The following is a 22,945-nucleotide window of genomic DNA, read 5'->3' as shown; positions in this document are numbered from 1 at the left end:
GGTTGACTGCCTTTTCTTTGGGAAGTTCTTCCATGGACGTTGGATGTATGTATTCTTGGCCATTACGGAGCAATATGACGAATGCAATTGTTAACATCTAGCCACATTTAAAACCTTACATTCTGCTTTTTTACCATCTTGCCTTTTGCCTGTCGGGATTAAGCGAAGTCCGGCTTATCGGGGTCCGGATTAACGAAGTTTTACTGTATTATGTTTACTTTGGGGTATTTTAGGCTCACTTTCATGTTTGCTTACATAAAACGTACAAAACTGCTCAGGTTCACTGCCATTGTTAGTGTACTGTACCTTATTCTTAGCAGTTTGCCTGCTTGACTAACCTTGTATTAATGGGAACAGCATGCCCCCCCCCCAACCAAACCGATTCTAAAGGTATACGAGGTAGTGTTTCATTTCCACCCCATTGCCGCGATCACCCACAGGTAGGTAGAAAAACTGTACATAAGAAACGATCCCCTACCCCATTTGTGTTAAGATGTATAGAATTGGTATAAAATCGTCCCCCCCCAAAAAAAATCATGACCAGTGATGTGCGTCTACGCGTAAACAACGATAGTCTACATTCTACACGTAGACTATTTTATACACGTAGATGACGTAATCTATGTAAACAACATGGCGAAAGCTGATAACTTAGCAAAGGGCGCCGTGGAAGTAAAACAAAATTATACTACGTATCAGTTGCTAATGTGTGAGGAGAACTTTTCATACTCTTCCTTCCAAATTCGAACAATTTCTCACATAGGAAGAGACCCAATATAGGAAATATTCTAGTGTTTTATGGGAAAAAGACCAATCTTGCCTCGCGACTGCCATCTGTTGTTGTTTTCTGCGTACTATTTATCTTCTCTCATAGTTGATAATAGAAGAGAAGATAAATTTTGTTGTAAATAGGATTCTTTTCATTTTGTTAAAAACCAATATAGTTGAATATGTCACTTTCCCTTCATGAAACCCTTAAAAATTAATTTTAATGCACTTTAGATTGTCTACGTAGTCTACGTAAACTACAACCCAATGTAATCTACGCGTAGATTACGTGTAGACAACGCATGTAGACGTAAACTTATAGTCTACTGCACATCACTGATCATGACCACTGATGTGCCGTAGACTATAAGTTTACGTCTACATGCGTTATCTACACGTAATCTACGCGTAGATTACATTGGGTTGTAGTTTACATAGACTACGTAGACAATCTAAAGTGCATTAAAATTAATTTTCACGGCTTTCATGAAAGGAAAGTGATATTTCAACTATATTGGTTCCTAACGAAATGAAAAGAACTCTATTTACAAGAAAATTTATCTTCTCTTCTATTATCAACTATGGAAGAAGATAAATAGTATGCAAAAAACAACAACAGATGGCAGTCGTGAGGCAAGAAAGGTCTTCTTACCATAAAACACTAGAATATTTCCTATATTAGGTTTCTTCCTAGGTGAAAAATTGTTCGAATTTGGAAGGAAGAGTATGAAAAGTTCCTTTTACACATTAGCAACTGATACGCAGTATAATTTTGTTTTACTTCCACAGCACCCTTTGCTAAGTTATCACCTTTCGCCATGTTGTTTACATAGACTACGTAAAATACGTGTATAAAATAGTCTACGTGTAGAATGTAGACTATCGTTGTTTACGCGTAGACGCACATCACTGATCATGACGCACCCCTGCCATATTTACTTTTACATCTAAGGACCGCGGCTTTGGAACGAAACGCCTCACCACGGAGAACGTTCAAACTACTTGGTGTGAAGGAATTCCCTGGCCAGAAGTCGATACATGGTCCATCTATTGAGCATTTCTGCAACTAATAGAAGCTCTTGCCTAACACGTTTCACGCCGGTAGCAGGTAATTCGAACATAGTCGAATTTGGGGAACACCGAACAAAATATAACATAGATAGATACATAGATATTTCAATATAGTATTGCGACTATTATACGCAGGAAGCCCCGAAGCTTTCCTGTAGTCCAGTGCTACCAACTGGAGAAAGATAACACATATTAAGGGAAACTTTTGTATAACAAATTATTCAAGAATAATTTGTGTTATTAACATCTAATATATATGCATTTTCATGAACGACACATCAGGTCATGCGCGTCGGGAGAGGGGTTCGAACAGACCCCCCCCCCCCACCCAATCCTCACCACTGGAAATTTTCATCGTCAATTTCAAGTTGCAAAACAGCTTAAAAATTGTTATTTTTATTTTTATAAACCTGGCCTTTAAATGGTAACAACATATGCACTATTAGAACTAGTAGACAGAATTGTAGGTTAAGAATTGTTAGGTTTAGAGTTCTAAAGCAATTAGTTTTAGTGACTGTGAGCAGCTGGATGTGGTCCGCAGTAGACCAGTTTCATCTGCCATGATTACATTACGTATCACATGATAAGACGTTTCCCTCTGCACGACAGGGTGCGAAATCATTGAAAACTGGTGGAGGGGAGAAAGTTCTTGATCTTCAAACCCCCTCCCCCAGAAACATATGTGTCCATTATACGATATACATATTTGTAATGTTATTAAAAGTAAAAATAAATTTCTCAATTAAAAATATATTACTATTAATAATAATAATACTATTATTATTAATTACATAAATGAAATTAATTTGATACTTTTATACATATCAGATATTGCAAAGTATTTCTTTATAAACTGGTTAAAGATATTAAATAAATTATGAAATAGTTGAAGTGGTATTATTATGTGTAACGTTGATTGATTGAGTTGGTGTTTTAAGTCCATTCTATGCACAGCAAGGCTAATAGGGACTTGACCTACAGTTTAAAGTGGGATCCGAACCACTATGTCCCTTCACGGGGAATCGAACCCGGGACCCCTTGATTACAAGGCAACGACGCTACCACTGCGCCATCAGAGAGGGCATTATTATGTGTAAGTTTTGGTTTAGTTTTTGCTTTGTGTTAATATAAATCAATTAGATTTCATAGTTTTGCATTCTTGTTATTATTTTATTGTGCCTATTGATGTAGATTTGTTAACGATCACTTGAGAGAGAATTCATTACTCACAACTACACTAATTTGTGTGTGTTTTCGAAGTGGGAGGAAATCCGCCCCCCCCCCCAAGGATTTCGCAACCTGCTGCACGAACGCTACCCGCGAAGCCTCCTGCCTTCCTCACTCTCTCGTTAAAACGCTACAGCATCGCTGCTCGCTGTCCACACGTGTATAACGAGGACGCTCTTTCACAAGCACGGCGGGTTGACCAGGCCTGCTTTGAAGCAACGTTTCTGTGCAAAGTGCTATTACCAGGACGAAAGCGACCTGCTACAGAAAATTCGATGTGAATATCTGAGCAACATAAAAATCCCAAGAAGATTAAATAGAATTTTATGCTTTTTTGCATGTCGAGAGAGAGCACCTACAGTATAATCCTTCATAATCACATCATCAACACGCTAAGTACCTATTTTCCTATTTTGGCATTTCTCTGTATCACAAATGCATCTAAAGTTCACTTTATGCACAGATTGCCCAATCGGGAATGGATCTATAGTTTAGAGTGGGATCCGAAACATATGAGCCTCTACCAGGTATCGAACCCGGGACCCCTTCAATATACGGAGAGGATGTTTCCACCGACCACGTTACCACTTTGACATGCTGCTGACTGGCAGTTTAACATGCGATATAGCAAGACCCTGTGGCCGAATGGTTAACACATCGGCCTGGCGACGCCAAGGGTCCCGGGTTCGAATCCCGCTCGGGCTTGGTTGTTTGTGAATGTCCATTCATCAATTTCATCATTTCATCACTCATCCCCATCTTCGCAAATTAGCCAAGAGGCGCAAAACGCGAAGTAAAATAAACTAAATCAATCAATCAACATGCGATATAGAAATCACGGATTTTCGAATCACTATGAAAAATCACACCTTGACCACATTAATGAAATTCTTAGCAACAACTTAAAATCATCGAGAAGATACTAACTAAATGATTATACTAGTAATTACTTAAGCAAACATGCTTCTTTATAATGAGTCCTGTCCGCTAATTAACTTTGAAAACTTACCCTCTGTTGTAATTATCAGTACAATCAGGGCGCAAAATGATGTTATCATGATTGTCCTCATCCTGGAAAAGAAAGGTGGTTTTAAAACTGTTAGAATGGAAGCAAATTTAACAAAACTTATGCCATTAGATATAGTAAAAATGATAGCATTACACAGTACCATCTAACTGTGTTAAAAACAATTACATTCTTGACAGAATAATCAGTTAGTTTCTCTAAGCGAATAGCATTTAATAACAAATTATGTTAACGTGGAAAAGAGGCTTCTATTCACTGACCAAAATTTTTCTATTGTTAAAAAAAATAAACAAATAGATAAGTTATGGGCACACGATTGTCAATAATAGTAGCGATGGATAAAAAAATATGTTTCTTCTTGTGCGAAAGTCAAGATCAAATTTACAAACATGAATAGAATAAAGTAGGTCTTTATTGCTAGCTTTTCTACCAATCTTGATTAATATGGAGGACCGGGATGAATAGTGAATTGATGATGAGCCACAGAAACCAATGGAAAGAAACGCAAATTCCTTGCACGGTATTAGAAGTGCGCTAAATATTACGTCAATCAAAAACACTGCTGCGGCATTCTGATGAACGATGACTGATTACTACAAAAATAAATATTTATTAGACCATGACTGATATTATTTTCATACTCTCGATCATTTCAGTTTCTTATCTGTCTCTATACTAATTACAACGAAGAAAATGAATGGAGACACGCAAATTTTAATCTCCCTTCCAAGTGCTGCACCCTGGAGTACATTTTGCAGACTAATGAGTTTCTCACAGCCAGTAACCCTCTGTGAGGCTTGAATTGTGTCTTGTCCATATGTTTTTGATTGTCCCTTAATCCTTATCTTCTCTATCATCCAGAAGTTACAGAAACACGAATAAAAATAAATCAATTCATTCATTCACGCTTGTTGATAAGATGTATTCAAGAAAGGTTTCAGAAAAATCAGCTAGCTGTACCTATATTGTGAACGGAATATTTATTCGCGTTCTATGTCAAATGGCGGAGTGGTTAGCGCATCCCGGGTTCGAATCCCGGCCTGGGCATGGATGTTTGTTACAGTCCATTCATCAATTTCATCATCTCATCACTTCGCAAATTAGCCAAAAGTGGCACAAAGCGAGGTAAAATAAAGCAAATCAATCTATTTATTTATTTTTTATTTTAAGTCGGTTTTGGATTGTTTGAATTGTTGTTTTAAGTCCACTTTATGCACAGATAGTCTAACCGGGACTGGTCCTACAGTTTAAAGTGGGATCCAAACCACTGTGGAATGTGCCTTCACCGGGCATAGAACCCGGAATCCCTTGATCACAAAGAGAAGACGTTACCACTACGCCATCGGGGAGACCCTTTACGTTGCTTGCTTTTTTGCACTTTCCAGGTAATAGCAACGATGAGGATAAAATGTTGATTGTATGAAACTAATTAAGCAACACCCACAAATTGACACCCATGCTAAACCAAGACGGAACCTGGAACCTCGTTTTGCGGAATTAGGGGTACAATACCCCGATATCATTGCAAAAGCCTGGCATGATACTAATTGGTAAACCTGATGGTAAGAGGCCTATTGAAAAACCAAGATGGAATGACAACATTAAGAAGCTCCTGAAAGAAATAAGTAAGGGTTTTATGGAGGCGATTGATTTTGTCCAGAGGGTTTATGTATGCCAGAGAGTTTCCATGAGATTCCATGAGATTCTGTTCACGTTGACTTATACGTGTGAAGTTTATAAAAGAAAAATATAGATGGCGCGCTTACCTTCGTCCTATCACAATCAGTTAGTGTAGAGTATATAAGATGTTTGGACTGTTTCTCTGCCTAACAGCAACTGCACCAATAAACCTATCAGCACCTAAGGAATCCTTACCTTTCCCCCTTAATCTTTTTGTAATATATTTTTATTACCCCTCACCCTCCCATTGAGATAATCCCGGAAACCACCGCTGTGGCAACAGAAAATTGGTGTTAAATGGTGTGAGAGAAACTGTTCACTGTTACAGGGTATAGATAGGACATGAGAGCGTGCTATCTAATGAGCGCAAAGATATACGAAAGTATTTAAAAAACAAAAGGCAAGCGATAAGGAACTGGAAATATTACAGAAGATGGTCCACGAGAATGGCTGGTGGAGCTTTCGTATCTAGGATGTACCGTTAGGCTAACTTGTTTCGTTTCCTGTTCGATAAGAAGTTCGTGAATCCCTGCTTGTAAGGTGTTGGGTACGAAGTGTGTCGCGTGTCCGCCAGTAGGTGGCCTCACTGGGATACCACAAGTAACAGGACATCTTTAAGCCTCGGCTGGATGTTTCTCTCAACAGCTGAAAACTGCTTCTCCTTCTGTTGACAAAATCTCCTAACATATGCTTCCAATTTCGATGATACTCTGCAAGGCTTTTCTAGAAGGATACACGGAGAGATGTAATGAATAAAAAATCAATTTGGGATTCTAGTTTGGCCTACAAAAAATTGGAAATTCAGCATTAATTGGATCTGAAAGCAGCTTTAAATGGGACGTTTGAAGAGTTTTAAACCATTTTGGCATTTAAGTTCAATATTGTGCATCTTAGAGTCGTGAATTTATATAGATAATTCCAAGCGTTTGCACAATATCTTCAACAGAAATTACATAATGTTATTAAAAAAAAGACAAGTACTTAGTTCCCACGCCTTCTGCAAGTTCGAGGATTTCCCGCTTATGGCACTGCTGTCGCTTCTGGGCAAGCAACCCTCTGAATGTGTATTCTCCCATCTGCGGCACCGGTCATGTGCCGCTCGGAGCGGCGGAGGGGGAGGGTTTCACACCGCAATTTGTAAACTTATCTTGCTTTGACATCTGGTTTATGTTTTGTCCGCGCAAAGACCTTGGAAACTCAGGGAAGTGCATTCATTCCTTCAGTGGGCGGCTACTTTCAAAATACAAGACAGACAGTCTTGGAAGTCGAGGAAGTGAATCGCCATCACTTAGTTTACACAAATTGCGTCGGTTAAAAGTCTGATCCAAAACAAGAAAGCCAGTTACTTCGTTGACTTACTCTGTGATGCTCTCCGATTTATTTTACATATCTAGGTTATGCATCATAATGGGAATTGAAGAAAATGTAGGATGGAAGAGGGTGGTTCAGAAATTCCCATTTTCGCATTTTGACTTTTGTTTTTACCTAATACAATAATTATACTTATACTAAATCTTTTGCACCGCGGTGAGACCCAAGAACTGACTTATTTTAATTTATTGAGGCTCAAAGTAAATAATAAAATAAACATTTAAATTAACGTTCATCATATTATTATTATTATAAAACGTAAAGCGCAAAATTTAATAGGAAGACAATGCTCTGTGTGAGTTTGGTGTGGAGTAACAAAATTTTAATAAATTTATTTCCAAACCATGAATTTCATCTGAAATTAATGATCTCCCCGATCGTATAGTGGTAACGTCATCACCTTGTAATCAAGGGTTCCCGGGTTAGGGTCCCACTTTAAACTGTAGGTCCAATCCCAATTAGCCTATCTGTGCATAACATAGGACTTAATACAAAAATTAATGTAAGATTATGTAAAAATTGACAATTTTGACTGACGTGTAGGCGTTAAATGAACCTAAAAATTAAAAGACAAATTACACAAAAATAACAGAAAATTTACGAAGGGGAAAATTTATGTTACTGGTTGGAAGATGTAGAGGCTGGGGAAAATGAGACAGGAGACACTTAGCTAGAATCCCCTTCAATTTGAACAGTGACTTGACATTGGTAACATTAACTAAGGAAGCATTCATTCATTAACTGACATTCGAGCCTATATGACTTATGACCTTGCGGTGCATCACAGTCAGAAATCCGGTGGAATCTTAATATTTAGTTTCAAGTGGGATCCAAACCACTCCTTCGGGAGCGGCGTGCCTTCTCCGGCTATTGAACCCGGGGCCTCTGATTACAAGGGGTTACTTTTAAGCCACCTGGGAGGCCTTCCTTAGTAATGCATAATACTTGAATACAATTGAATTGTGTTCCTTTTCCAGCAGTTTAGCGAGTAAAATTTTAAAATTTCGCTTACACTCGAAACTAGGGCGACTTTTTTTTTCCGCCTCGTTTGAGCTGGAATGATACTTGGGAGAGTCTAGAACTTGTAATACAGAAAACTAACTTTTATTTATAACTCTTTTATCTCTCTGTGTGTAAAACCATAGTATCTTTTTCACGATTAGGTATTGTTCCATTTTCCCTCCTGCGTTCTTTGCTCTCTCTCCCTGGCTCTTCAGATATAGAGCTTCCTTCATTTCTTGCCCTTCTCTTTCTCTCTCTCCATCCACTTGCTCGTTCTCTATTTCGCTTTCTACCTTTTGCTTCTGTTTCTCATTCTCTCTTTCTATAGATTTCTCTGTATGCCTCTCTTTTTGTTTCTCGTCCTTCCTTTATCTCTTTATCGTTCTGTACTGTTTCTTTTCTTTGTTCCTTTTCTCACTCCATCTTGAGAAATGTTTATCTTCATTTCTCTCAATCCACCTCTTCCTCTGTTATCATACTCTGTTTTGGTTGGTTTTCCTCTTCCTTTTCCTCTCTTTCAGTTTGTTTTGCCTCTTTATTTTCACTGGAGGCACATGGCACAGTGGTTCGGATCCCACTTTAAACTAAATATTAAGTGGACTTAAAACCACAAATCAATCAATCAATCTTTATTTTCACTTTCATTCTCTATCCTTTGGTTTTTAAGCATCACGCTCCAGCCTCCTTTAGCCTCCCCCGCCCCTTGGGGTGTCGTCCTCCACTGGTACCAATTTATTTGAGAATGGGTGAACCCCAGAGCCGCTTTATGAAGAGAGAAGGCCGCAAAAATCCGATCTCACAAAACACGCCCAGGAACCTAATCTTAGTTTCCAGCAGGCCATTGAGACGCCCAGCCGACTTTACAAAGGGAAAACTTCCCTGTTATTGTCCTTCAATACTTTTTTTTTTTTTGGAAATCAACTTTAATCTTTTTTTTTCATTCCAAAAAGAATAGTTTCGGAGAATTAGAGATTATAAAAAGGAATTCACCTTGGCTTTTCTGTCACTTTTGAGCCGAGGACTATTTAGGGGAGGGAGACCCAGAGGGCACTGCCATACGCAGAGGGGGTGCTAAAGGAGCTACAGCCACCCCCCGAAATTTTTAGAAAATAAAAAATTCAAATGAAGGTAGTAATAAAGTCGAAAAAACTCAAAATAACCCCCAATAACCATTTTTGTGTTTGAATTACTTTTAAAACGAATGATTAAAATGGTAATTTGAGCTCATACCAAATGAAAATAAAACACCAACACTGAAATTGATTTACGGCAATGTATTCTATGATTCAACCAAATATTTAATCTGCCTCTGTTCAGTAAAGGTTAGATTCATGACACGGAACCCGCATTCACATTCAGTTGTAGATATTGGTACAATTTCAATTGAATTCACATAATCCTTGACCTTGAGTGAGGTGAAAATGTGTCTTGGCTGACATGATTCCATAAAACACACGTTCTTAATCGTCTAAATGCCATGTGTGTGCATTTTATAGGACCATATTCATATTCAATAAATATTCGATCCTTGATCTATTTGACATTCATTTCTCATTTCATTTTTCTGCGATATTAACTACACCTAAGCTAGATAAAGAATATGTGTTGTTATATCCCTGTTCTTACACCGTATTTTTGCCTATTCAAGTAATAATAATAATACATTATTAATTAATTTACATATTTAATTAATGTCATTAATCTAATGTGACTACTTTAATTTCATCATTTATATTATTATTATTTCTGAGACTTGGTTCGGACTCTCCCCCCCGAAATATATTTCTTGATACGTGCCTGCTTTTGACTAATCTTGGTTGATTGATTGATTTGTTGTTTTAAGTCCACTTTATGCACAGGAAGTCTAATCGGGACTGGGTCTACAGTTGAAAGTGGGATCCGAACCACTGTGCCATTTGCCTCCACCGGGTATCGGACAGACTAATCTGAATTGGAATTGGTGTTGTTGTTGTTGTTGAATTGGTGTTTTAAGTCCACTTTATGCACAGTAAGGCTAATCGGGACTGGACCTACAGCGGGTATCGAACCCGGGACCCCTTGATTACAAGGCGACGACGTCACCACTACGCCATCGGAGAAGCCCTGATAACACAAAGTGTGTAGCTTCTTGTACGAGAACAGAAACAACAGAATCCTGATTCCAAAGCGGAGAATTTATATTTTAGGTATTTTACTACATAATCTATGTTAGTTGGCCATTTTACTGTAACGAAATGAATGTACCGACGGAAACAAAAAGAAGCATGCAGCTTCACAGTGCATAGGCTGGTAATCTCAAAGGACGATGTGTAAGGTTTTTTCAACTAAGGAAAGGAAAACAGTTATTCTTCAGGGTTTCGGCACATCTGTCAATGGGCAGTGGGAACGACCATTCATTCTCCCCCTCTCCCTGCTAGATCGTAAAAGCAGCGAGGTCGGGTTGCTGAAACTGGGTAACGATGGTAAGAATATGGGAGATTTGTGACTGGGAAAAGGAGAATTTCTTGAAAGCGACGTCAGCGCCTCCCTCGTGTTCCCTTGGTACTGTTGTTAGAACGGAACTAACGACACCCTCGAAATTTGGATTTCTTTCAACATCCAGCCGAGGCTTAAGACGGATGTTTTTCGCTTGAAACTTTGTCATGTTATCTTGATGTCTTCTTCAAGTTTTCCCTTCCTCTTAATTCGATTCTCCATCAGCCTATACAGGATGTAACGAAAGTACAGGGCAATATTTCAGGAATGGATTTCCTCGTGCATAGAGAAGAAAAACAAAGTTGTGTCAACGTGGGTCCGTAAATGTGAAATTTCTGAGTGACAAGACCTGCAAGTAGCGTACTCAGAGTCCTCTGGTGATCGTTCGAGGCAACGGATTGCGGTGAAACTTGATATAGAGGCTATGGAAATCATGGAGAATCGAATGCTGATGAAAAGAATAGTTCAAATTTTCACCACCAGCCGGAGATGTGGCTCTGAAATATGATCCACAGTGAACAACATCCCGCTGCTGAATCATTGATCATGCTGCCTTACGTTTCCAAAGGGACGATGTGCATATTGAAAACTGTTCACTTAACATAAACTAAAAATGGACTTCCGCGCATGCAACTTATATTGTCTTTTCAGCGCTATATTTCCACCTGGTGGTGAAAATTTGAACTGTTAATCATCTAAAAATATATTATTTGTAACAAAATATCGCTACAACTTCACCATTGGAATTGCATGAAAATTTTACATTTCAAGTGCACCCTCTGCCCCATTCCTTGCGGTCGTCCTTGATGGCATAGCTCATTAGGCTTTTCGAAGGTTTATTCTCTGACAATAAATAGTAACGTACGGAGCTCTTTGAAGGTTAATTATCTGTATGAAGATGAGAACAACGTAAGATATTTAAACATTCGTTTTCTGAAGATGAGAATGTCATAGCTCTTTAAAGGTTCGTTCTTTGAAGATTAGAATGATATAGCTCTTTAAAAGTTAATTCTCTGAAGATGAGAATGCCATAGCTCTTTAAAGGTTCGTTCTCTGAAGATGAGAATGACATAATTCTTTCAAAATTCATTCTCTGAAGATGAGACTGCCATGGCTCTTTAAAGGTATGTTTTCTGAAGATGAAAATGATATAAATCTTTAGAGGCTCATTCTCTGAAGATGAGAACGACATAGCTCTTTAATGGTTCGTTCTATGAAGATGAGAATGACATAGCTCTTTAAAGATATGTTCTCTAAAGATGACAATGATATAACTCTATAAAGGTTCTCTCTCTCAAGATGAGAATGCCATAGCTTTTAAAGTTTCATTCTCTCAATATGAGAATGCCATAGCTTTTAAAGTTTCATTCTCTGAAGATGAGAATAACATAGCTCTTGAAAAATTCATTCTCTGGATGAGAATGTCATAGCTCTCTAAAGGTTCTTTCTCAGAAGATGAGAATGTCGTAGCTCTTTAAAGGTTCGTTCTCTGAAGATGATAATGTCATAGCTTTTTAACGGTTCGTTCCGTTCTCTGAAGATGAGAATGATATATCTCTTTAAAACTCATTCTCTGCAGATGAGAGAATGCCATAGCTCTTTAAAGGTTCATTCTCTGCATAAAGAGTAACGTACGTAACGTACATAGCTCTTTAAAAATCCATTCTCCGAAATTAAGACAGTCCAACAAATATCCATTCTCTGAAAATGAGGATAACGCAACTCTAATCACCCAATCCCTGAAATCAGAATAACTTTGAAGATCAGAGTGATCAGATTGTTATTCAACTTTTCATTGATTGACTGATTTGGTTTAATTTAATCTGCACTTTTGGATAATCGCTAATATGAGGATGACTAATGATATGATGAAATTCATGAAGCGACACTCACAAAGAACAACCATGACCAGGTCGGGATTCGAAACCGAGACCCCTGGCTATAACCACCACGCCACGGAAGTCGGCTTAACATTTCTTTGAAAATATTAGTTTAACCTGTGGAGGGGGAGACAATACCCTTCCAAAGGCCATTAAACCGCAAAATTAACAAAAAAAAACAAAGCGACTTGTAAAGCAATTAACAGCTGTCATATCGAAGTCCATATCTATAACTAGAACTGCTACAAGGGACCAGTACTGCACCAAGTAGCACTAATCACACCTTGGCCAGCCTACAATTAGTAACAAATTAGCAACGGCTTCTTATCATCCGATTTAAACAAGGAAGGAAAAGAGCTAGACAGAAAAACTATTTCCAGTTTTTTTCGTAAAAGTCGTCCTTTGAATGGAAAGTTACTCGAGATATATGTATTCCCAAATAAGTTTTTTAAATCAATTATAACTCTAAAAGCGATGTATTTTATCAGATATTGATGCGTGGTTTATTTCACTTCGCTTTTCTACCACTTTTGGCAAATCGTGACGATGAGTGATGTAATGATGAAGGGAAACTCACAAAGAATACCCAGGCTGGGAATCGTAACCGGATCCTCTAGAGTCGGAGCGCGTTGTACTAACCACTCCGGCAGGGAGGTCGGTTTTGTCTAATCACTCACTGGGGATGGTTATGTATGCAAGTTCCCAAACCCTTAAATTTGATTTGGTTTATTTTACTTCGCTTATCTGTCACTTTTGGCTAATTGCGAAGATGGGGATGAATGATGATGTGATGAAATTGATGAATGGACACTCATAAACACCCAGGCCGGGATTCGAACCCTGGATCCCTGGTTTCGTAGCGCGATCTGCTAACCAGTCCGCCACGGGAGCCGGCCCAAAACCTTAGAAAATACTGTCCATTTTAAGCCACGCTACAATCTAATATGCCGAGAATCTCTGGATAGGGCTCGACCAATGAACGAGCGAGAGGATGCAGCTACCAGTCGTTTGCAGCAGCGCGCACTGCTTTGCTCCACCCACTCGCTTTCACCCATTCTCTACCGTCATGCGCGACATTGCTTAACAGACTCCTCAGACTGCGGTCTCAAAGGATATTGAGAATATCCTTTGAGAACCGACCATTTTTAATAAATTTACATTTATAGGGTAAAGGAGGGGAGGAAGTTCGCCACCAAAATGCTTTTCATTTTTTTCCTTCTAAACGAATTGGGGAAGAAGGAGAAAATTTATACGATACAAAAAGTAGTCATTGCAGATTATGAGAAATATAACATTAATACTGTGTTACTTATACTTATGACGTAATATTAAACATACTAAAATGAGGGAAAGTGGCGAAATTCCCGCCACATGCTGGGAAATTCGCCATATAACTTATTTATCATTTTATCGTCAGTTTAAGTGTATGAAATACCAAGTTGTTGCCAATAACTCAGACAACAAAGTGTAAAAGACCTACAAATGACAACAAAACTGCTTAAAAAGATATAATACAAACATGTTTAAGAAACATAGGCCTAAATGTTCATATGCATTGTGAAGAAGTTGTGTGTGAAAGATCGCCTGTAAGAAGGGAAATTCGACACATTTTCTGTTACTCTGGCGAATTTACCAGCAAATGCAAGGTCGAAAGAAAACAACTTATGTTTGCTTGTATACATGCACGCTTTCCAAAGCAAATCTTTTCACGACATTCTTACGGTTTGAGGTTACGATATCAATAATGAAAAGGAAGAAAATCTGCCACGAAATGACAATTTCCAACGTAGTGTTGAAATTCGGCACCTTCCTTTTGCCTTCTGTGTAGACGCAACTGCGCATTCCAAACTGTACTGCTTGCTTGCTAGTTCGCTCACCACACTGCAGATGTCATTGGAAACAAGGCACATGTTACTTGATTTTTACAGGCATCAATGAGTGTTTCCAACCTATAGTTTCTATCTACGATTACAAAAACCAAAAGTACGGCGAAATTCCCAGCATGGCGAACATCCCTTCTTTTACCCTATTTGCATTTGTTAAACAATATCACAAAATTATAAACTGAATAATATATTCTTTACATATTTAATGTGTGTGTCGGTGCTATTTGCACCCTCCTCACAATAAGGGGTTAGGGCAGGTCTTTTATCAAGAGACCAAGTTCCTCCCCGATGGTGTAGCAGTAACATTGTTTCTCGTAATGAAAGGATCCCCGGTTCAAGACACATGACACAGTCGTTAATATCCTATCCAGCCCTGATAAGCCTATCTGCGCTTAAACAAAACCAAATACAATATATCACGCCACGGAAACTTCACAGTGAACTCTGAAGGAGATTTCACACTGAAGCGACATGCGACATGTCGCATTGAGAATTTCACCAATAGAACGCATACTGCATCGATTAGCCTATCTGTGAATTAAGTGGAATTACAAGGAAAAAACTCAAACGAGATCTCAATGACTGATTGTTAATGAGAAAAGTTGGTCATCTTGATGTCCTGAACGTACTGTGAAAGATTGTCACTGTTGCATGACAATATCCTATACATATGCTAGTAGATAGAAAAATTAAAATTTGTATTCTAAGAGAATAACCAAAGACATGAATCATCTCCTTCATTCTCACATTTCAAATATATTATCTGGGATGAAAGTTTATTGTGTGCCTGATGGGGGTAGTGCGAAGGCTCGAAAGAAGAAAAATCATGAATGTGTGCTGCGAAGTTGCATACACATATGGTGGAAAGTTACATTTGGAGAGAAAGGCGACATGAATTCTCACATTGATTGATTTGCTTTATTTTACTTCGCTTTTTGTACCACTTTTGGCTAATTTGCAAAGCTATGAATGAGTGATGATATGATGAAATTGACGAATGGACACTCGCAAACATCCATGCCCAGACCGGGATTCGAACCCGTGAATGAAAGTTTATTTGGTTTCTAAGAGAGAAAAGCATGAATGTGTGCTGCGAAGTTGCGTACAAGTAGGATGCAAAGTTGCTTGAGGGAGGAAGGGAATCTTGTTAATTCTCATATTCCAAAGTTGTTATTTGGGAAAAGTTTTGTTGTGTCTAGCGGGGAGGTCAAAGTGGAATTAAGTTCTAAGAAAATCTAAGTTTCTGGAAAAACACGATCTGAAAACACCCGCTGGTATTGCTTTTAGCCTATTTATTTAGGAAGCATGACCTGTAGCTTTTCTTAACGCCAAAAACATGTCTCGGAAATAGGTTGTAAAACTATAAAGCAATTAAGGAACTCACTTCTCAGAAGTAATAGTGATAGCCTTAGCATTGCGTGGAACCCAAGTAAGGAGAGAAGAGCATATTTTAGGAAAAAGCTTCATTCAAAAAATGCACTTTGAGTTGAGTGGGGCTACCAGACGCAGGGATGATGATAATTCTAGTTCCGGTTACTTGCATTAGTTGATATTGGTAAGATAAAGTTTTGAATTTTTATTAGTAGGATTAGGTTTTGCATTGTGTAGTTACAATTAGTTTAATTCGCTGAATGGTAATAGGCATTATAACTTTGAGTTGAGAACACGCATATTTTGGATTTGTTATTTGGTTACAGAAACCTGAAGAGGTACAAAAGCGACAATGCAATACGGTCTTTAATAATTTAGCAGTGGCGTCTCGTGTCCTCAAATTTGGCCGGGGCTTATTTTTTAAAGAATTTAAAATATAATGACAATTCACATGAATTACAAAAAATAGATATTTTTTTCTTCTAGACTACAAAACTTGAAAGAATTTAAAATTTAATGACAAATTACATGAATTACAAAACAACGGGTATTTATCTTCTTCTAAACTACAAAACTGGACTTATTTTTTTTAAAGTATTTAAAATATAATGACAATTCACATGATTACAAAAGAAACAGGTATTGTAGTGAAACATACCTTTCTACGAACGTTGACTCCTGTTCTTCTGCTCAGCAAATTTTGTTATTACTTTTTCGTTGAAGCCCTCTATGTTTGAAATGTATTCTATTGTAAACAAGTGCCAAGGCATTTGGTCTGTCTTGTCCCATTGCATTTCTTAAGTAGCTTTTAATACGCTTCAATGTGCTGCAACATCGTTCAGATTCAGCTGTTGCCACTGGAGTTATTAAAACTATGTTTGTCATTTTTACTGTTTCTGAAAAGGTACCCTCTAAATAATTTTAAATAAAAAATGAATGCAATCTACTGATAGAGTTTATGTTTTTCAACTCTTCACTACAATAAAGAACACGAAGTTCCCTCTTTAGTTTTCCCTCTTCTATGAAGGGATAATAAATATGGGAAGATGCCTCTGTTTAAAGATTGTTCTCTTTCATTATGTCCTCGTAGAGCAAGTTCATGTCGACCACCGAATTTTAAGCAATCGATAATTCTATTTAATATATGCCTATTTTTTAGGACAAATTCATGGTGTCTTGTAATTGACAGCCTATGTCCTTCATCAATTTGTGTTCGAACATCAACCCTGCCAAACTCACTCAAACATAGCGAATGAAAGCCACCACAACATTACAGTACAACACGCGAGATCGAACGCGGCGCAACGGAACTAGCCCCGAATCAGCATTCAAATCCATTGCAATCTCCCCTCCTCTCTGTGCTAGCATGTGACCTTCACTGTAGCGTAGGTGGGTGTACGCCACGCCTTCCTTTGCGACGTGCCCCGGAAACCGATAATTGACATCAATGCCGCTAGGAGCGCTGTCGTGTTCATTGCAACAGACGATGAATTTACGTGGGGAAAAATCGCTGTGTGATAGTTATGCGTTATGGTGATTGATAATTACGTCAATACGTCCGTTTTTCTTTAGGGGCTAAGCCCCGGAAGCCCCAAGGGACGAGACGCAACTGTAATTTAGCCCACGCCGACCTCCGTGGCGTAGTGGTTAGCACAACGCGCCACGACGCCAGGGGTCCTGGGTTCGAATCCTCACCTGGACATGGGTGTTCGTTGTGAGTGTCCCTTCATTAATTTCATCTCTCATCAATTAATTCTATAAAAACAGAGAGATACCCAGAGAGCGACAGCCTTATCTAGGGACTCCTGCGTGATAAACTGCGAGAGGGGGTTAGCGCTATGTTAAATAGTGAGCTCGTAGAGCGAAGTCCGGAAAAGTGCATTCTTCTCTAATGCAAAAGCCAACCTGGATCAGTTGTTAATGGATCTGTAATGAAACTATTAAAATATAACGTATTAATGTACAAGCAATTGCTGTACTAGTAATTATTAATACTAATAAAAAATTTTTCCAACCTTAACAAATGAACAAATGAAAATTTCTTCTTGTGTCACCTGCTATATCCTGCACGGAAACTGTATCTGAATGGGGTAAGCTAATAATTTTGTTTACCAGAGACACTCAAGTATAATTCCAGATAAATGTGCTTTTTCTCGTTTAAATAAATCTAACACGATATAAGTTATCGCCTTAACAACATACCGTTATTTGAAAGCGGTAGCTTGTATATTGTCGATAATATCCTTGCAATTTCAGCTTTAAAAAAGAAGTTTTCCATTTTCTCTTTCGCTGCTGATAGATAATAATATCTTTGTAGAATGGGATAACAATTCTTGTCATTATTCACTGCCTGTGCTGTTATAATAAAAATAATATTAATAATGTAAGTACATTTAAAGCAGTTAAAGTATCTTGATTGTAAAAGCGGCTAATGTTTTTAACACAAATATTATATACAGGGTGTTCCGTTCAAACCTCCCACATTACAATTCATCATTGCTAAAAGGTTATGAAACATAATGGAATGCGAGTGGTACTAGACGAAAGAGAAACTCAAAGAATTTTATTGCATGACCTCGAAGTTCACCGTTCTCTCATTATGCAGCGCCACAATCGCATAAAGCACAATGGCGACTCCGCAGCAGCGCGCACAATCTATATTGTGGTATGCGGAGACCAAACCAATCATTACAGTGCAAAGAAAATACCGGAGAGAATATGGAGGTGAAGCACCTGATGGGAAAATCATTAAGGCATGGTGTGCGAAGTTTTTGGCGACTGGAAGTGTTATTAAACAATCCGGAGGTTCTGCGATTGCATATTATTTGTGCTACAATCGCATTCCATTATGTTTCATAACCTTTTAGCAATGATGAATTGAAATGTGGGAGGTTTGAACGGAACACCCTGTACTTTAAATTTGAATTTTTGATGTAAGTCCATTTTATACACAGAGAGGCTAATCGGGTCTGGACCTACAGCTTGATGTGGAATACCAAACCACTGTGCCTCCACCAGCTAACGAACCCGGAACCTTTTGAATACAAGGCGACGACGTTATCACACAAATATCTGTGAAATTACGCGCTGAATAGGAAAATGGTTTCTACAAATGTTTATTTTTGCAAGAGGAATAATAGTAATAAACAAAAAGTTAGGTCTCTTGACTGCCTTCAAATGACCTTGAATGTCCTACTAAAACAAACGTAATGACTAGGAAACGAATTTTAAGGTGCAAAATTAGTCTGGAAAGGGAAAGAAAGGTTCTGAAAAATGTGCTGATAAAATGCCTTTATTCAATGTTCTCTTTTTCTGCCCCTTCTGTATATAATGCGCGCGGACCGCAGAGAGAACAGTCGTTCTGACGAATAGGTTTCGTTGGAGTTTGTGTTTTCTCTCGCGGGTTTTGCTATATTATCTTGGGAACTATTGGGGCTGCAATGATTATATTACACCATTTTATAGCTCTCGTTCTTCTCTACAAAATGAGACTATAGGATTTTATGTAGCTGGTCAAGAAGAGTGAAAACCATTTATTTCTCTGTCCAATCATTAAACAAAACATGAAAGAAAAGGAAAGAAAAACGGTGCTCAAGCATTAAAGAGGGGCAAAAAAGTGATAAATGTGCTAATCTCACTAAAAGGTGCAACAAAGTGTGTTCATTTTAGTTTATTTCATGTCCTAAAATACATATCTCAAACAATCGGTATGAAAACACCTATATTTTTGGAAAAGTACTGCACCTTAAAATCCGTTCCTTAATAATGACATTCGCTTTCACCTTTAAAGTCAAACTACTCTTTCTTGTAACATTTCTTTCGAAAACTCTTCGTTTGTCCATCTTGTAGATATATTGCTCCCTTCCTGGATATTAAGATAGAAACTGTTTTTAAAATGTGACGAAATATATTTTAAGAATAAATATTAATGACTAGAGTTGTTCAAGGGAAGTTTTCTTTTTCAATCGCACTTCTTAACACCACTCAGATAGATTAAGTGGCCCTAGAATAGTAGATATTTACAAGTTTGGAGAAATAGAAGAGGACAGGAAGCGTTGTGGATGTCTGTGCGGGTGGCAAGCCACCAATGTCTAAGGTAAATATTGGCAGATGCAATGCAACTTCGTCAAAGATTTCTACGCACACTTTTTCAGGTGTCTTATTCAGAGAGCGGTAAAGCTTGCACAACTGAAGGCTTACCGCGTGACTATCGTACACGAATGTACAATATGCCGCTGGATGTACACTCACCAGCAATAAAAATGGGATGCCTAGTGGCTTCCCTGCAATGTGTTGGCTAAATCAAGGGCTATCGTCCCGGAGTTAGGCAACACACATAATTCCATGTACTTAAGCGGGTATTTTAGGATCTAAAGGTCCCATTTTATTGCCGGTGAGTGTACAGACAAGAGTGCCGAATTGGAAATGGTTACAGAACGGGGTGCATGAACGCGTCTAACTGATAGCCATCACATGGTTTACATATGAAGCATGGTTTCATCTAAGTGGATACGTCAACTCTTGGAATATTAGGATACTCGCATGAGGGCGTCAGAACAACCACATGTGAATCATGAAGAGTCACTACACTTGAAAAAAGGCAGATGTATGATGCGCAATATTCAGACGTCGAATAATTGGTCCCATCCTTCAAGATAACTGCAACTTTTCAACGAAGTTGTGAACCAACTTGATGACTACGAGCTGCAAAACGGCTACTTTCAGCAGGATGGTGCCACACTTCACATTAAGCATTCCTTAATGTTCGTTTTGGAAGGAGAATAATTTCATAGAATTTGCGGCCACCAAGATCTCCTGACCTAATGCTGGCTGACACTTCCGTGTGGAGTGGCTTAAAAAGAAATATGGAACTGGAAAAGAACATTCGACGCCAAATTGTAGCAATCAGCGAGGACATCTTGCAAGCAACTTTTGCAAATAGGCATTGTCGAATTCGACTCTGGATGGACATCTTCTGTAATATAGACGTGTTTCTCATGAAACAAGCTGTGTATTCAAATACTTATTTTCTAAATAAAATGCATGGCCTTTGAGATATTCGAATTTTTCAAGGTTCTGCAGGGAAATAATTACAGTAAAACCTCGTTAATCCGGACTAATGGGGGGATAAGTTGACCGGTTTAACGGAAGTCCGGATTAACTGAAATAACCTAAAAGAACAGTAGAAAGTGCATTAAAACTCCGTCTATAGCAACAAAACACGTTTATTATGGTGCATTTAAAGGGCATAGGCCTAAATACACTATACAGTACAGTATAAAGTCTGCGGGAAACAGAATTTCGTCAGTGGTTGACTGCCTTTTCTTTAGGAAGTTCTCTTGTTGACTTCTAGCCACATTAGAACCTTGAATTCTACTTTTTTTTTTTTGCCTGTCCGGATTAAGCGAAGTCTGGCTTATCGGGATCCGGATTAACGAGGTTTTACTGTACATTGTACAATTTTATTAATTTTCCATTCAATTATATTCTCACTGCTTCTTATTGCAACTGTCGTAAGCTACAAAAGAGGCAAATAAACAGAAATAAGCAGGTATCAATGTAGCAAGTAAGTATTTCAACTAAGTTGGATTGATTTAAATAAATAATTTATAGAATAGTGTGCATAAGTATTTTGTAGATATCACAATATCTTTTGGTGAAAGTACATTAATCTCGTAATCATTTAATGATGTTTATTAGCCTCTAAGAAAGGAAACAAAATATATGTACTGACGGGGTGAAGCTCATACGAAAGGAAATTTAAACACACATTTCTCTTGATTTAGAGCTCAATAATTATTATAGGCATAAATAGCAAACATTTTGTGTATAAAGTATACACAATACTAATCATGTTAAACCATAAATAGTGTCATTATCATTAAACTGTAAATAAACATGCCAGCTGATATTTTTAGAACTATTAAAAAAATCTCCAAAATTCCGCTACAAAGGCTATAAAAATATTTAAGTTAATATTTTATGTTACAATTATATAGAACATCCAGAATGTTCTATTTTTACTGGAAGAATAGTTACTGAAATTATTATTAGTTTCATTAACACACTCAACAAACATTTCCATAGTAGATACAGTGTCAGAAACAAAAAAAATGCATATTTACTTATAATGTAATCAAACTGTTCAAATATTTTACAGGGCTGTTTTCTAGAAAAAAACTTTTTATGAAAAACATATATCTATATGTATGGTGCCAAACAACATACAAGCAATTTTAAGTGGTTTTTTTTAAAATAAAAAAAATAGATTGAAATAAAAAAATCCCATTTATATAAAAAAGATCAAGAAAAATGATTTTTTTAAATAAAAAACATGATTCTTATCCACCCTGATTTCGACTGGACGAAAGGTTCAAACAGGAAGTGTGCGATCCAATTATGATGAACAGGATAGGAAAAATGGCAATAAAAGTACAAATTCATGAGAACGAAGTGTGTAAGTGAAGAATAATAAAATAAACAAACACCGAAAAAAATATCTGATCGCTTACAGTGAAGATGAACTGGTGTACAGTGGGATCCATGAGTATTACCGTGCCAATTGTCCATGACTATTTTCAGTAATTTTTCTCTTACATCCTGTGTGTTTTTAAGCGATGGATTTTTATGTATGCTAGTGCAGAAGTTGTCAACAGCTTGTTTTGAGTTTTCTTTTAATTCTTAAAGCTCTTACTGGGTCAAATAAAGTGCACGAACATGGTGATGGACAATTTGCACGGTAATACTCATGGATCCCACTGTACCAGTGGTTCTCAACATTTGTGAGATCACGGCTTAAAGATACCCCGACCTCAATTACTAATATTTTACACTTTATACATAAATGAATATGTACCCTTGAAATTTAATATTAATAAATAAATTATGACATTATTATGATAACGCGGGAAATCAGGGGTGGCCTAGTCGGTAGGGTGTCTGGCCGCCACGCGGAAGACCTGGGTTCGATCTAAGGTCGGAATGTTATCGGCCTTGTCCCCGCATAAAGCGGCTCTGAGGCTCACCCTCAGGGGGTCGAGCGGGTCGGTGGACCCCCTGGAAATTGACATTGTCCATTTAAAGATACAAGAAACCAGAAAGTTTGTTACTCTTATTGTTAAGAACAGAAATAAAGTTCATTTAGTTAGTGTTCGAACAGAATAATGAAAGTAAAAATGCATTGGATA

At 37.8% G+C, this 22,945-nt stretch overlaps 1 protein-coding gene across 1 annotated transcript in view; it reads right to left on the bottom strand.

The window, feature by feature from the left end:
- Positions 1-22,945, bottom strand: part of LOC146001859 (uncharacterized) — a 55,795-nt gene that overhangs the window by 8,637 nt on the left and 24,213 nt on the right. Inside the window, exon 2 of the mRNA XM_083139567.1 lies at positions 4,076-4,137. Coding sequence (XP_082995693.1) covers positions 4,076-4,136 — 61 coding nt within the window. The 5' untranslated portion in view covers position 4,137. The remainder of the gene's footprint in view (positions 1-4,075; positions 4,138-22,945) is intronic.

Source organism: Lepisma saccharinum, chromosome 18 (assembly GCF_977018435.1).
Source record: "Lepisma saccharinum chromosome 18, izLepSacc3.1, whole genome shotgun sequence".
Classification (NCBI taxonomy): Eukaryota; Metazoa; Arthropoda; class Insecta; order Zygentoma; family Lepismatidae; genus Lepisma; species Lepisma saccharinum.
Note: the sequence above shows the minus strand (reverse complement) of the source record. Positions and strands in the feature narration are given on the sequence as shown.